The sequence below is a fragment of the Bos taurus genome, chromosome 25 (genome assembly GCF_002263795.3).
Source record: "Bos taurus isolate L1 Dominette 01449 registration number 42190680 breed Hereford chromosome 25, ARS-UCD2.0, whole genome shotgun sequence".
In the NCBI taxonomy this organism is placed as follows: Eukaryota; Metazoa; Chordata; class Mammalia; order Artiodactyla; family Bovidae; genus Bos; species Bos taurus.
Window position 1 is genome coordinate 36,247,407 of NC_037352.1, and position 14,118 is coordinate 36,261,524.

At 50.8% G+C, this 14,118-nt stretch overlaps 2 protein-coding genes across 2 annotated transcripts; one reads left to right on the forward strand and one right to left on the reverse strand.

Moving 5' to 3' along the window:
• Window positions 1-177: 177 nt before the first annotated feature.
• TRAPPC14 (trafficking protein particle complex subunit 14) lies at window positions 178-4,582 on the forward strand. The gene is made up of 11 exons (XM_002698212.7): window positions 178-793; window positions 1,007-1,102; window positions 1,199-1,328; window positions 1,494-1,580; window positions 1,724-1,844; window positions 1,949-2,096; window positions 2,243-2,325; window positions 2,435-2,598; window positions 3,125-3,279; window positions 3,491-3,684; window positions 3,798-4,582. Exons 1-11 carry the CDS (start codon window positions 383-385, stop codon window positions 3,949-3,951), a joined length of 1,743 nt encoding a protein of 580 aa, XP_002698258.1. The 5' UTR covers window positions 178-382; the 3' UTR covers window positions 3,952-4,582.
• A 218-nt stretch (window positions 4,583-4,800) lies between these two features.
• Window positions 4,801-8,116, reverse strand: LAMTOR4 (late endosomal/lysosomal adaptor, MAPK and MTOR activator 4). Its single transcript, NM_001166607.1, has 4 exons — window positions 8,039-8,116; window positions 7,467-7,547; window positions 5,478-5,595; window positions 4,801-5,129 (listed from the first exon to the last, which is right to left on the reverse strand). Exons 1-4 carry the CDS (start codon window positions 8,039-8,041, stop codon window positions 5,032-5,034), a joined length of 300 nt encoding a protein of 99 aa, NP_001160079.1. The 5' UTR covers window positions 8,042-8,116; the 3' UTR covers window positions 4,801-5,031.
• Window positions 8,117-14,118: the final 6,002 nt, after the last annotated feature.

Below are 14,118 nucleotides of genomic sequence, written 5' to 3' on the forward strand. Positions count from 1 at the left end.
AGAAACGGGGTTGGCGAGGGGGGGGGGGGGGGGGTCCTTTTCGTAGTCCAAGAAGTCTAGCCTTCTGCAGCAGCCTAATCCCGGCCGCACCCGCCCCTCTCCTCCAAAGTCCAGTCACCTACAAATTCCGGCGCCTCCGAGGCCACGCCCCTCCCCTTCCGCTTCCGGTTTCTCACCAGTCATTCGGTCCTGCACCCCCGGTTCCGGCCCCGTGGGGTCTCGGTTCCGGGTTCGTTGTCCCGGTTCCCGGCCCCAGCTGGTCTGTCGGGCCGGCCCGGCCGCGCGCAGCACCAGTCGGAACTCGGGGCTCCCGGAACCACCCTAGCGGCCCCTTTACCCTCCGCCGGCCCCGGCCCACCTCGCCCCCCGGCCCGCGCCGCCCATGGAGTCCCAGTGCGATTACTCGATGTACTTCCCGGCCGTGCCGCTGCCGCCGCGCGCGGAGCTGGCGGGGGACCCGGGCCGGTACCGGGCGCTGCCCCGGCGCAACCACCTCTACCTAGGGGAGACGGTTCGCTTCCTGCTGGTGCTGCGCTGCCGGGGCGGTGCGGGGTCCGGCGCCGGGGGCGGCCCAGGCTTGGGCTCCCGAGGGGCCTGGGCGGAACTGGCGACCGCCCTGGCCGCCCTGGCCTCGGTCAGCGCCGGAGGCGGGGCGCCCGCGGGCGGTGGCTCGGGCGACCAGGATCCCGAACCCCCGGGGGGCGGGGACCCTGGCGGTGGGGGGTTGTTTCGAGGCTGCAGCCCCCTCCTCACCCACGGCCCGGGCCCTGCTACCTCAGGGGGAGCGACCACGGTGAGGAGCCCGGAGCGCCACGACACAGGGCGGAGGGGCGGTTTGCTGGGCTCCCAAGACCGGAGGGGAGAGGGACGCTTGCGGGAAGCTGGAGGTCTATGACGGATGAGGAGAGGGGAGGGCGAGAACCACGTACCGTAGATCTTAAAGGGGACGCGGGCGCGGCGGGTGGCCTTGACTCTCCTGACCTCTTCAACCCCTCTGGCAACCCAGCTGCCTGTGGAGGAACCAATTGTGTCCACAGATGAGGTCATCTTCCCACTCACCGTTTCACTGGATAGACTGCCCCCAGGGACACCTAAGGCCAAGGTAAGGTTGGCACGGAGTGGAGCTCTGTCTTAATTGAGACGCCCTTTCTGAGGCTGTTTCTCCTCTTGACTGTGGTCCCGTGTCCCCTGTGCTCAGATTGTAGTGACCGTGTGGAAGCGGGAGGTTGAGGCACCAGAGGTCAGAGATCAAGGCTACCTGCGCTTGCTGCAGACCCGATCTCCTGGGGAGACCTTCAGGGGCGAGCAGAGCGCTTTCAAGGCCCAAGGTGGGGAGGAGAATGCAGACAGGAAATCCTAGTGTCTGGATTTTGTGGGGACAGCGGAGGGGTGACACCAGCAAGTGCCCGATCCGGGGAAAGGAAGACTGGACCTGAGGGTTGGAGGTGAGGTGCGCCCAGCCGGTCATCTCCAGCCTCCGCCCTCTCCTGCAGTGAGCACCCTGCTGACTCTGCTGCCCCCTCCAGTTCTGAAGTGCCGCCAGTTCACTGTGGCTGGAAAACACTTGACCGTGCTCAAGGGTGAGCAGACTGGAGGCTCTGGTCTTGGGTGGCAATGTGGCCCTGGACAATACGGTGGGGATAGATCCATTTTGGTGGCGGGGGAGGATTGGTGTGGTCTGAGGAGTTCAGATTCTCTGAGCTGAGCTGGTTACCTCCCACAGTGCTGAACAGCTCCTCCCAGGAGGAAATTTCTGTCTGGGATATCCGCATTCTCCCAAACTTCAATGCCAGTTATCTACCTGTCATGCCCGACGGCTCTGTGCTGCTGGTGGACAACGTCTGGTGAGGTCCTGGGAGGGGCGGGGCTGCAGAGTGTTGGGCATTGCTGCAGGGCCCAGAGCTCTGGCAGGGAAAGGTCCAGCTCTGATCCCTTTCTTCTCAACTAGTCACCAATCTGGTGAAGTCTCCATGGGCTCCTTCTGCCGGCTCCCTGGTACCTCTGGCTGCTTCCCCTGCCCACTTAGTGCCCTGGAGGAACATAACTTCCTGTTTCAGCTCAGAGCGGGTGAGCAGCCCCCTCCAGGGGCCAAGGAGGTGAGTACAATGGACTGGTGTGTTTAAGGACAAAGGCTGAGAAAATGCAATGGGAAGAGAGAGGCCAGGGAGTTGACTAACAGGAGAGGAAACCTCTCCTTCAGGTCATTACACACAGGTACTGTTTCTGCTTGTCCCTCTGACAGGGCCTAGAGGTTCCCCTGATTGCTGTGGTTCAGTGGTCTACGCCGAAGTTGCCCTTCACCCAGAGCATCTATACCCACTACCGGTGAGTTTGTGGGACACACCTCAATGCCCCCCCCCCTGCTGGACACCATCCTGTTCATCTCTGTTTCGAAACACACACATCCTGCTTCCCTGTCTCTCACTGCTTCTAGCCTGCCCAGCATCCGCCTGGACCGCCCGTGCTTTGTGATGACTGCTTCTTGTGAGTCCCCTGTTCGGACCTATGAGCGTTTCACTGTTACCTATACGCTGCTCAACAATCTCCAAGACTTCCTTGCTGTAAGGCTCGTGTGGACCCCGGAGCATGCCCAGGCTGGTAGGTAGCTGCCAGGCTTGTCCTCAAGGAGGGGAGGGGAAAGGAAGATGTCATGGAGGCAGGTGACTTGTGCCAGGCTGCTTCAGCTGTGTACCTGGATGGTCTCCACGGTGTCATAATGCAGAGTTTAGAGAGGCCATGGGCAGAGTGATTTTAAGGGCACTGACACTTGAGCTGGGTTCCCCGTTTGACTTGTACATCTCCCATTTCTTAGCTGTGTGACCTTTAGTAGGTTACTTAACCTCTCTGAGCCTCAGATTTCTCATTTCTAAAATGGAGGAAATACTACTTCATGGGGCTGTTACAGTAATTTAGTAAGTTAATATGTGTGAAGTGGTTAGAATAGATCTCAGTACATGATAACTATTAGCCACTGTTGTTTATAAAGTTCAGCAAAAAATAGCACATACTTAGTTTACTCCACAGAGTGGCTCTGAGCATCAAGCAAGACTGTGCTGATGAAAGCCCTCTGCAGACTGAGAAAGGCCGCACAGATGTGTTTCCCGGCCCTGTTTCTGCCCCTCAGGAAAGCAGCTGTGTGAGGAGGAGCGCCGGGCCATGCAGGCAGCCCTGGACTCCATCGTCTGCCACACACCCCTCAACAACCTCGGCTTCTCCCGGAAGGGCAGCGCGCTCACCTTCAGCGTGGCCTTCCAGGCTCTGCGGACCGGGCTCTTCGAGGTGGGCTGGGTGAGGCCTAGCGTCGGGTGGGAGGAGTCAGAGCTGCTGGCTTCTATGGCTGAAGCATAAATGGGTGGGTGCTACGAAGCCGGGGGGAGGGAAGGTGGGCTTTAGATCCAACTTCGGCCTGTCCAGTGGGGAAGATGACCTGAAAGGGGGTCGAGGGCCTGGCAGCTGAGCTGGCCGGCTGATCTGTGTCTCCCCACCCCAGCTGAGCCAGCACATGAAGCTGAAGCTGCAGTTCACTGCCAGCGTGTCCCACCCGCCGCCCGAGGCCCGGCCCCTCTCTCGCAAGAGCAGCCCCAGCAGCCCTGCCGTCCGGGACTTGGTGGAGAGGCACCAGGCCAGCCTGGGCCGCTCGCAGTCCTTCTCCCACCAACAGCCCTCCCGCAGCCACCTCATGAGGTATGGAACCGCGTGGGGAGGAGCCCGCAGGCTTGGTAGAGGCCGGGATCGGGAAGGGAGCAGCACGGGACCCTGGGGTCCGGCCAGAGCCCACAGCCTCTACCTTCCTCCAGGTCGGGCAGTGTGATGGAGCGCCGGGCCATCACTCCCCCCGTGGCCTCCCCTGTTGGCCGCCCCCTCTACCTGCCTCCGGACAAGGCTGTGCTCTCTCTGGACAAGATCGCCAAACGCGAGTGCAAGGTCCTGGTGGTGGAGCCGGTCAAGTAGACCATCCGGCCGCCTCCCTCTCACACTCCCGGAAATGGACAGCCCCCAGTGTGGGTGCTCCCTTCCAGGCTGTGCCTCCCCTGGGAGCCTCCCACCAAGGGTGAGGGGGCCCCCGCAGGGCCGCCTGTCTGTGTTTACTGATGAGGGACGAGGAAGAAGCTGTGAAATGGCCGGGGATGGCTGCAGCGTGAAGCCGACAGTATTTCCCGGACTTCCTGGGGGGGCTGGCCCCACCCCTTGGCCAGGGCAGGGGCTCCAGGAGCTCCCTTGCCCCCCGCCTTGCACCCTGGTTCTAAGTTTACAAAGTGTTTTCCTTGTTCCTCTTATGTTGTCTTCCCCGCCTCTGACATTCCCTCCCTCCCTCCCACCCGCAGGGCTGAGATCAGAGGGTGGTGACGGTAAAGGGACCCGACAATGACACGACCCTCCTGTCTCAGGTCAGGGGAGAGAGCTAGGTGGCCTCCCCTCGTCCTCATGTTTACGTTTGCAGCCTGAAGCACTTTAAGTTGTGTGGGATTTTTGGTTTGGGTTTTGTTTTTTTTTTCGGTCTGTCTGTCCCTGTAACTTATTCTCCGACTACTGCTTCCAACTGAAATAAGACTATTAAATGCCTGTTCAGGAGGGAGAAAAAGACTGTTACTTGGGTGTTGGTGGCAGCAGCAGAGACCTAAGGGCTCAGAAAGATTCCCTCCAACCTGTACACCAAATAGCTCCCTTCCATCCTGTATTTTTTTCTTCTGATTCCCAGTTTTATCTGTCCACCCCACTCCTCTGGTATGAGGGCCCGGAAGCTGAAAGACACATGGGGTATGACTCTCCTCCCCCAATACACACAACACATCCCCGGGCCCAGGAACATCATACTCATGTTTATTAGGGAGGCTGAGAAGAAGGGAGGTCCCCTCACCTTCACTCTCCTTAACAGAGTACAAAGTCCCCGAGCCTCTGCCCTTCCAGGTCGGGGTGGGGAAGCGGGTGAGCAGACAGCTTTAGTTCTAGTGGCACCAAGAGAGAGGCCGCGGAGGTTCCCGTCTTTCTCATCACAGAGGTTCCTCCTCTGCCCCTCGCCCTCGGGCAGGCTCACACGTCAATGGGCTCCCGGCCTCGGTTCTGCCTCTTCACCACAAACACCCTCTGTCCCGACACGGTCACAAGCAGTGTGTGTTCTCCAAAGACCACTGGAGGGGAGACGCACCTTCCCCCAGCCCAGAAGAGGGAAGGGAGCAGAGAGTTAGTGGGTTGTGGGGGCCTCCGTGGGGGTTGCACACAAACCGGCTAGGATCCAAAGCCAAAGGAATTCAACAGTTCAAAGCTCAGAGATTAGAAGATGGGAGGTCTCCATTAAATCCCCTCCCTCCTCTTGCTTTTCTCATAGTTCTGATACAGGGGTAAATACCAAGGGGAAGACAGGGATTCCAGAAGAGATGGTGGGCAGCTGGTAGGGGACAGGTGTCTTTCCCTGAAAAGAGTGGCCCTGGGGAGCAGCACCCCCGCTCCCTTCCCCACCACCAGAGGCCGGGGCTCACCCGACAGACGCTTGAAGGGTACGCTCATGCCTTGGTGCAGCCGGAAACCGCAGGCCGTGCTGACGAGCTCAGAGATGGCGCTGGCAGCCTGCTCGTCATTCTCCAGATCCCCAGATGACTGCACACAGAGGGAGGGGGGCAGGAATCAGGGAACAGACTGGGAGGCAATTCCAAGAACACTTTGGTGGTAGCATGTATAACCTCTCTGTCTCCACTTTCCGATACCCCAACATCACCCCTAGTTTTGGAAAAACCTAAAACTTTCCTATGACATTGTTGCCCCTCTTGATGCCATCTTGTTCCAAAATACTGGGCTTCCCGAGGAAGCAGGAACTTTCATCCATTTCTTTACTGACCCTGTTTCCCTAATCCCTGAATCTTGGTTTCTCTCCCTGTCTCCACTTATTTGAAAAAAACCACATTCTCACAGATCAGTGCCCACCCACCACAGCTAGTCCCAGGCTCCATCTTTTCCCATTCCCCATTTGTCACCCTGTCTGCAGAACCTGAAACATAAACATCCCTTTTGTCTCTGAACCCCTTCGGACTACCTAGCCCTTGAGTAATGACGTCACAGTGGCCTGGGCTTCCTCTTTTCTGGTAATGATCTCAACTTCTTACCTCCTCAGTGTGGCCCTCCTGCTGGATTCTATACGTTTCCTCATCTGTAAATTGGGGACATCAGTACCTATCTTACGTGCTTGTGAGTGTCACAAGAGTACTGGGGCAAGATGCTCACACTAGCTCCTGGCATTATCTATCTAACTGCTATTCAGTTCAGTTCAGTCGCTCAGTTGTGTCTGACTCTTTGCAACCCCATGGACCGCAGCATGCCAGGCCTCCCTGTCCATCACCAACTCCTGGAGTTTACCCTATTTTTCTATATCAAACTCAGTATTTAAAGCTGCACTATCAAAATCCCCCTTACCTCTTCCCCTCCCCAATCAACTTCCTTTCTTAAGTCCTTGCTGGTTAGGGGACCATCATTCTAGACTTGAGTTCAAAGTCTTACAGGATGGAAAAGTATCCCCTTTATTACTGAACTCAAGTCATTACAAAGACAAATTGATTCTTCCTTTAAAAACCCCTTCTCTCCTTGCTCCTCCTCATTGCAACCAGAGGTTTCATACTTACATTTTGGCAATAGCATCCCTGCTTTTGAATCCCACCCCTTCTGGCTTACCTTTAGCTTTACCTAACAGAACAATGCCACTCAATCACTTCATCAGCTTGTTTCTGTTCAAAAATCCTTCAAGATTAATCCAAATGTGTTAACTCCCAAGAGAGCCAAATGTGTTAACCTAGCCTTGAAAGTCCTTCACAATCGGACCTTTCCTCACCATATCCTCTTCTTCCCCCAAATGTTTCCAAATCTTTTCAACATAACCCCATCACCAATTCAGACAGGCTGGTGTTACACTCCTGCAAAATGTCCACCTCCCAACCCTGAATATTCTTTTTTTCCTGTCATCTATCCATCTTTTAAGCCCAGATGAATTCTTACCTCGTCCAAGGAAGGTTCCTTGCCAAAACACAAGTTATAATATGAAGGGCTGAATCCTTCACTTTCTGGACTCCTTCAGCTGGGTTAACCACACGCACTACTTTAAACTTTTAGCCTTAAGCCTTGTCTCTCTAGCTAAATTGAAAACTTCCAGAGCTGACACTGTATTGTACTACAGAACAAAATACCAAACCTCTTCAATACATACCAAATAAAGACATACTCAAGAGTACCTTGAGTATTGTCAGTTATCAACAAATCTGTAACTTGCCTGCCTTTGGTAAAGTCGGTAAACCTCTTTTACCTCAGGACAGTTACAAGACTAAGAGTCCAGAGATTGATTAATTGATTTAATTCCTACATGCCAGGCGTGATACCAGGTAAAGACCAAGAATAGAAACCAATCGGGCCAAACAGGGCAACATTAGAAGGCATCCTAGGGTCGTGTGTACTTGGAGCACGCCCCTCCCGCTTCCAGAACGCACCGCCAGCACCGCGCCTTCACTCAGCACCAGGTAGCCAAGCTGGTCGGGGATTCGCTCCAGCCCCTGGGTCAGTGCCGAAGTCTGGTGGGTAAAGATGCAATTAGTGAGCAGCGGGCCGAAAGGATGGCCCTTGGGCAACCCGAGTGTCTCTCTTGACAGTGCCCCCTGCCCCCGCTCCAGGCCTCTTTACCCAGCCAGGGCCTTTCCAGACCTTCTTCCCTCTACACGGCCTCAACACTGATGCTCCTGAGCCTCCGTCAGTCCTCTCCTTCACCCGGGCTCCACCAGCTTTCCACACGTCACCTTTGCTACCCCACGGGACCCCTCCCCAAACCCACCTGTGGCCTGCGCCTCCCCCTCAGACTAGTCCCCAGCTTCTACACACCCTCCCAGCGACTTCTCCTTAGCCTTCTACGTCGCCACCCCTCCCTTCTCCATTTCCTTCCAGTCCCGGGGAGAACAGGAGGTGAGGCCGGAGGGCACGCTCAGGACCCGGCAACCAAAGAGATTGGGGGACAGGGGTAAGGAACCCCCGGCGCGGCGCGTAATTCCGCGCATGCGTCCTCACTCACCATCGCAGCTCTAGGTGCTAGGGGCGCCTGCAGCCAGACCTTGCTTCCGGCTCCAGGCCGCGGTCACGTGCTTCCCCCGGCGGTCTCCTCCTCCAGCCCTGCCCAGCCCGACTTTAGTCCCGCCCCCAGGATGCCGATTGGAGAGTGGCTACGTCATCAGACTTACTCTGCCAGTGCGGAGCGCCGCTTCCGAGATGCTCGCGCATTGGCCGCACATCCTCCTGAACATTAATCTCCCTTCCCCTTAGCCCCAGAGCACGAAGGTAGGGGGCGTGTTGGCGGTGGGCGGGTCTGGAGGCGGGGCCGGAGGGAGGCCGGGCTGAGAGTTTGCGCCTGTGCACACGGGGACGGCGGGGGGGCAGATTCCAACAAAGCTAGGCGGCTCACTAGTGGAATCCTGACAAAGCCAAAAGACGTAGATAAAGAGCTATTCAGATGCTACTCTTGTGCCTACTTCAGGCAGCTCTCTGACAGGAATTTGTTCCAAAGCGATTTTTCGTCCCGGGATTCTGTAAGAAACTGTGTGATAGAGCATTATCCTTCCCTAGCAAGGGAGCTGCAATACTGAATATTCTCTGCCAGGAATAATTAGAAAATGACCTTGGGGTAACTTTTTAAATATATGAGTGTCATTTAGAAATTTTGTTTTAATTTAAGTAGTTTTTAGACCTGCTGCAATATTAATGTGAGGCAAAATGATGATAAACAGTAATAAAAAAGCTTGATGAGGATTTGGAGACATTGGAGCCCTCATACATTGCTGGTAGGGATGTAAAATAGTGCAGTTGCAGTGGGAAACAGATTGGTGCTTCCTCTGAAAGTTAAATAGAGTTACTATATTTATAAATGAAAATTAAATGGGACCTAAAAATTCCACTCCTAAATACATACCTAAGAGAACTGAAAACTGTATGTTTACACAAAAACTTGTACACGGATGTTTATGGCAGCATCACTCATAATTGCCCCCAAATGGAAAGCAACCCAAATATTCATAAACTGAAGACCAGATAAAGCAATGTGGCATATCCATACAGTGGAATATTATCCAGTTGTAAAAAGGAATGAGGTACTGATCTATGCTATCACACGGATAAACTTTGAAAACATCATGCTAAGTGATGGAACTCAGACCATCCAGGCCACATATCATCTGGGTGTATCTGTGAGATGTCTACACTGGGCAAATTCATAGAGACAGAAAGCAGATTAGTGGTTGCGGGGGGCTGAGCAGAGGGGGAAATGGGGAGTGACCGCTAATAGGTGTGTTGGATGATGAAAATGTCTTGGAATTACAGAGTTATGATGGTTTCACAACCTTGTGGATGTAATGAAAACTACTGAATTGTACAGTTTAAAAGGGTGAATTTTACAGTATGTGAATCATATCAATAAAATAAAACTGCTGTTGCTTGAGGAGAAAACCAGTTAGAGAAGATGGATGCCTTTTTAAAAATCAGGTACGATTATAATATAAAATTTAAATTGGAGGGGGATGTAGAGAGAGAAAATTCTGTGGAGATGCTTGGTCTGCAAAACCTTCTGTGGCCTTGTGGAATCTTTTTTTTTTTTTTTAGCACACACTGGTTCCAAGCATTTTCATCTATACACTGGCCAAATCCTCATTAACCGTCTTTGTAATAATATCCCCAGATACTATATAGATGAGGAAGTGGAAACTTGAGAGAGATTGAGCCTTGCTCACGGCACACAGCTGGCAAGTGACAGAGCCAGATTCCAGTCTAAGTCTGCTGTTGCTGAGGCTGAGGCTTTTTCCACTGCTCCACTGGCCAACTTTTTTTTTTTGAAGTTACACTTGATTTTACCTCAGAAATTGCCAGTTCTCATTGTTCTTGACACAGAGGAACCTTTCACAGGACAATGCTCAGCAGCCATCGCTAGAATTGTTTCATTTACACAAACAGCTTGAAACATGCTACTTACGAAGGAAGCAAAGTCTTTCATTCATCTGGTGTTTATTGAGTGCCTTCTATGTACCACACACACACTGTTCTTGAAACTGGAGATACAGCATTGAATACAAATGAAACATATTTTTTTATTGTTTTCAAGGAGCCCTGGGGCAGAGGGTGAGCCAGATAATAAATTAATAAATAAGAAAATAAGTATATTGAGCAGTGAGAAATGCTATGCAGAGCAGAGTTCTGCATAAAGCAGAGTTCCATTTACAGGACTTAGAGCTAGAGAATTCTCTAAAACAGACCTTATTAAAATTTCTGTCTTTCCTTAGGCTCCCCACAGCTTAGTCACTTTTCCTCAGTTGCCTCTTTTTCCTCTACCTGCTATAAAAAGCACGTAGATTTGTCCATTTCATTGGGTCTTCATTTCCTTGTGAGGGCTCCCATTAAGTAAATTTGTATGCTTTTCTCCTGCTAATCTGTCTTCTGTCAAGTTAATTCTTAGGCCCAGCTGAAAACCCTAAGAGGGTAGAGGTAAAAAAAAAAAAAATGCCTCCCCTACACTGTGAAGGTGCTTCTAAGGTAGGAAAAATATTCAGTTTTGAATAAAGCACATTAGCTTCCATGATGTGGATGGCCTTCATCCAATCGACGGAAGGTCTTAAGAGAAAAGGCTGAGGTTTCCGGAGAAGAAGGAATTCTCATCAAGAATTTAATTACATAGAAATGTTAGGGGAAGCACACTGATTGAAACTGCCCACCCTGGCCAGGCACCATAGTAACTATTTGCATGAGTACAGAAACGCTCCTGAGTTCCAGGCTGTTGCCCAGCAGATTTCAGACTCAAAACTGCAACATCAGCCCTTCCCTGAATTTCCAGTCTGCTGGCCTAGCCTACAGATTCAAGACTTACCAGTCCCCACATATTGTGAGCTAATTCCTCAAAATAAATATGCTCTCTCCCACCAACCCCATCCCCTTATTCTCTTGAGAACGCTGACTAACACAGTGGTTAACTCATGGCTGGTTCCTGTGGGTTTGGCATCTTTGCTGCCTCCCTTTGCATTCTTTTTCTTTTTGATTCTGATTTTTGGGGGTCGTTGTTTGCTTTGAAACTAGACCTCCTTGCCTGTCACACACAACCTCCTTTTCTCTTATTTTCCTAGAACCAATTATTACCCTATCAAACAGCCATCAACAGACTCCGCATTTCCAACTCTGCCCTTCTTGGTTCTCTTCACCCTGATGACACCAGTTCAACCAGCACTTTTCAAGGACTACAGGATAAGCATCATGTGCTTTGGGAATAAAATGGTGAAAACACACAGCCCTGAGCCGTGAGTGCTCAGCTTGTAAGTGAACAAGGCAGGCATGGAGTCACGTGAAGTGTAGTAAGAGTAACACTTGAGAGATGAGCCCCTTCAATCCCCTGGGACAAGCCGTGTGCACTGGGAGGGGTTGAGTTAAGGGTGAATAAAAGGATGCGTGGTTTCCAGTCAGGAGGCTCTGCTAGGCTGAGGGGTGGCGGGGGCGGGGGGGCGGGGGGTATTGGGATCTTTTGGCAACGGACTCAGACAGGAAGGAGCAGGCCAGCTCTGCCTCTGGGATGGATGAAAACATGTTATTTTACATGTCTGGATTTGTTCCCTCCTTTTCAAAAGAAGGAAGGGCAAAGAGCAGAGTTAGAGATCCAGAGGCCAAAATAAAAACGTCTCTAAAAACTAGAAGGAAGTCTTGGGAGAAAAGCTGGGACAATGTAGGAAAAAATCATTAATTCGCAACTTAACATAGATTCTGGGGATCTAGAGGTGAATGCTTAAATGGAAAGTGTTGAATTCTCCAAGCCCTAATTAAAGGAATGGCATTATTTAAAATCAAGAAAATGGTGCCCCAAATTATACACACCTTTCTAAGTCCTGGAAACATGTTTATCCTTGGCAATTAATAAATTACAATTTGGCATATAGGAAAAAAGTTTTGTAGGTAGCAGTGTGCTAGGTTTTGAGGTAGACACTGGAATTTCAAAGGTGGACTAGGTCCTCATCTTCAAGGAACTCACTGTCAAGAAGCCCAGTGAGCACTCACTGGATATTCTTTTTTTATATGTATTTACATTTTTGAAAAATTAAATCGTGGATATTACAAATGCTATGTGCCGTCCCTTTGGGCTCTGCCAGTGCCGCCTGGTGTGAGTGGAGCACCAGTTCTCGTGGCCTTGTTGCCTCCAGATGAAGGTGCAAGTTCAGGTCCACACTTTGCCCTACTGATGTCAGGTGGGGGCGTGCAGTGCCAGCCAGTGTTTCTTCATGCCATTTTTTCCTGCTGTTTTGTTGCCATGTGGGAACAGACACTTAGATCCCTCCTGGAGTCAATTTCATTTTGAATAGCTTGTATGTTACTTTGCATTGTTTACACCCTACAGAGAACCCATTAGCTAGCTTGCAAATGGAAATATTCTTTAAGAATACTCAGTGGATGGAATACATAGCAGAAGGGATACCACTTGAGAGTGAATTAGTAAGGTGAAGAATTACTCCAGAACTCACTACTGTTCTTTAGAACTCTCTTTACTCTGTTACAGTTAATAATTCTTTATATTAACTTTCCCTGTTCAGATTAACATGTGATTTCTTTTTCTCCTGATTGAACACTAGTAATTCCTAATAAATCACCTTTTGACATTTCTATTTTTCTCAGTAATACAAATAGCCCTGGAATTTCAGTGGCTGTTTGACACAAGTAAAGTTTATTTTCAACTCACCTGAAGTCCCGCCAGTGTCTGGGAGCAGGCTTTTACACTGCTGTCCTCCAAGCTGCCACATCGGAACCCAGGCCCCTTTCATCCTACAACTCCACTGTCCCCTTGGGCCTCCCCAGAGGTCACTACTGGGTCCTCTGCACTCAGCACACTGGTGAGCTGAGAGAGACAGAGACAGAGAACAAAGGATTGCATGAGATGTTTTGAAGCCAGGCATGAAAATGGTGTGCATCTTCCCTGCCCAAGTTCCAATGACCACAACCTACTTGTGGTCCAAACAGGGAATTTGGGAAGCATTGTCTTCAGGAAAAGAAGATGCAACTAGCTAGCTCCTCCTTCCCATCTTTCTAATGTATTTACAATAATTTTGTGTTGTTATTGTTCAGTTGCTAAGTTGTATCTGACTCTTTGCAACCTGCGTGGACTGCAGCATGCCAGGCTCCTCTGACCTCTATTATCTCCTTTGCAAATTCAAATTCATGTCCTTTGAGTCAGTGATGCTATCTAACCATCCCAGCCTCTTAGACATAGTAATCTGTGTTTATATTTTATAATTATATAAATATTTTCCTCTTCGTAGTCAAAACAAATACTATCATTTAGTTTCTTGTGTTTCCTTGGCTCTCTCTCTTTTTTCCTCTCCCTTCCTTCCTTTCTTTCTTTTTTTTTCTTTCTTTCTACTTTTCATGAGTAAATAGCACCTGTGGTGTCCAGGCATTCTTCTAGGTTCTAGGAACATAGCAGTGACCACCACCAACAAGAAAAGATTCCTGTTTTGTGGTGCACACACTCCAGTGAAAAGACTCAGAAACAGGTAACAAAATAAATATACATAAGATTCTGAAGAATGAAAATTTTTCTGCAAGAAAAAAATAATGTGAAAGTGCAAGATGGTGAGGAGGCGGAAGATAGATTAGATGGTCAGGAAAGATGCTTCTGAGGCAGTTTCATTTGGGCTGGGCCCAGAGATAAAAGGGCTTTCCTGGTGGCTCAGAAGGTAAAGAATTCATCTGCAATGCAGGAGACCTGGGTTCGATCCCTGGGTTGAGAAGATCCCCTGGAGGAGGGCATGGCAACCCACTCCAGTGTTCTTTTTTTTTTTAAATAATCTCTGCCATATTTAATTTCTTTTTTTTTTTTTTTTTGCCTGGAGAATCCCCATGGACAGAGGAGCCTGGCGGGCTACAGTCCGTGGGGTCACAAAGAATCGGACTCGACTGAGTGACAAAGCACACACACACATTCAGATAAGAAGCAGCCAGCTCTGTGATGATCTTGGTGATCATCTCTGGTTCATTCAACCCTCTGCCTCTTTTCAACTGCACCTGTGTATCAGAACACGCTTGGAGAAAAAGTTGTCTCTGAACTTTCTCACTGACTGTTCTCACTTTAGAGTCTGACCA

Bases quoted from the DNA above. Each gene is read 5' to 3' on its own strand.
- TRAPPC14 (XM_002698212.7), top strand. From the start codon at position 383: ATGGAGTCCCAGTGCGATTACTCGATGTACTTCCCGGCCGTGCCGCTG. The intron at 1,581-1,723 runs GTGAGCAGACTG...TACCTCCCACAG, and splicing joins ACACTTGACCGTGCTCAAGG to TGCTGAACAGCTCCTCCCAG. The intron at 2,599-3,124 runs GTAGGTAGCTGC...TCTGCCCCTCAG, and splicing joins CCCGGAGCATGCCCAGGCTG to GAAAGCAGCTGTGTGAGGAG.
- LAMTOR4 (NM_001166607.1), bottom strand. The intron at 5,596-7,466 runs GTGCGTTCTGGA...CTCTGTGTGCAG, and splicing joins GTGAAGGCGCGGTGCTGGCG to TCATCTGGGGATCTGGAGAA. The intron at 5,130-5,477 runs GTGAGCCCCGGC...TCTCCCCTCCAG, and splicing joins ACCCTTCAAGCGTCTGTCGG to TGGTCTTTGGAGAACACACA.